Here is a 911-nt window from a genome sequence, read left to right as displayed (position 1 = left end):
TATATATATATATATATATATGCCCTTCTAACTTAGCAGTTCAATAAAAGGACCCAATAGAATAAGTATATGACTTAGAAAACATATGTACTGGGCTCAATGTGTTCAGCTAAAATGCTTCACGGGGGTGCCCTAACATGGCTGCAGTTCAGTGATTGAAAGAAGTTAAAGATTATGTAGGACGAAAGATCTGTAAGGATATGCTGCAAAGAGAAGATGTATATTGGATGACATGGTGAGATGGGTTGGTCATCATCACTGTTGGTTGGAGATAGTTGGTGAGAAATATGAGAAATGGCAAGACTTTGGGTTTCCTGGTTCACTTAGTTTTATTGCTCTTTATCTTATTACTTTTGATTTTGTTCTTATTTATTTTGCATGTTTATATTAACAGGAGGAAATTGTCCGGCATCCCTTGTGGCAGCCAGTCTTGCTAAAGCAATTCTGCCTTTCATTTGTCATGTTGAACTTACCAGTGAGCTTCAGGATATAACAGCAGAGAATTTATTTACAGTTCTTCCTGATTTTGATGAATATTCTGGTAAGTTTCCTGTTTTTTTTTTTTATTTATCTCAACCTGTAAGTATGTATGCTACATCCATATAAAGTCATCGTCATCATAAATCTGCTTTCCATGCTAGCATGGGTTGAATGAGTTCTCTCTCATTGGGAGCTACAATTCACAGAAACTAAGTGTTTATACTTGTCATTTGGCATGGTTCCTATAGCTGGATCTATGCTTTTTATTGCTAACCACTTCACAGTACAGAGTGTACTGGGTGCATTTTCTCATGGCACCAAAAGATACTGAAATAGTTCTTGGCAAGATTAGACTAGCAGAACCTTGGCATGGTTCCTATAGCTGGATCTATGCTTTTTATTGCTAACCACTTCACAGTACAGAGTGTACT

At 36.7% G+C, this 911-nt stretch overlaps 1 protein-coding gene across 2 annotated transcripts in view; it reads left to right on the top strand.

Annotated features, from left to right (window-relative positions):
* Positions 1 to 911, top strand: part of LOC106869274 (nuclear pore membrane glycoprotein 210) — a 111,990-nt gene that overhangs the window by 99,311 nt on the left and 11,768 nt on the right. For both annotated transcript variants that reach the window (XM_052968387.1, XM_052968386.1), the window contains one exon: positions 395 to 541. In XM_052968387.1, the coding sequence (XP_052824347.1) occupies positions 395 to 541 (147 nt within the window). The remainder of the gene's footprint in view (positions 1 to 394; positions 542 to 911) is intronic.

The sequence above is a fragment of the Octopus bimaculoides genome, chromosome 5 (genome assembly GCF_001194135.2).
Source record: "Octopus bimaculoides isolate UCB-OBI-ISO-001 chromosome 5, ASM119413v2, whole genome shotgun sequence".
Lineage (NCBI taxonomy): Eukaryota > Metazoa > Mollusca > Cephalopoda > Octopoda > Octopodidae > Octopus > Octopus bimaculoides.
The sequence above is the reverse complement of the archived record's forward strand: the minus strand, read 5'-3'. Positions and strand labels throughout refer to the sequence as shown.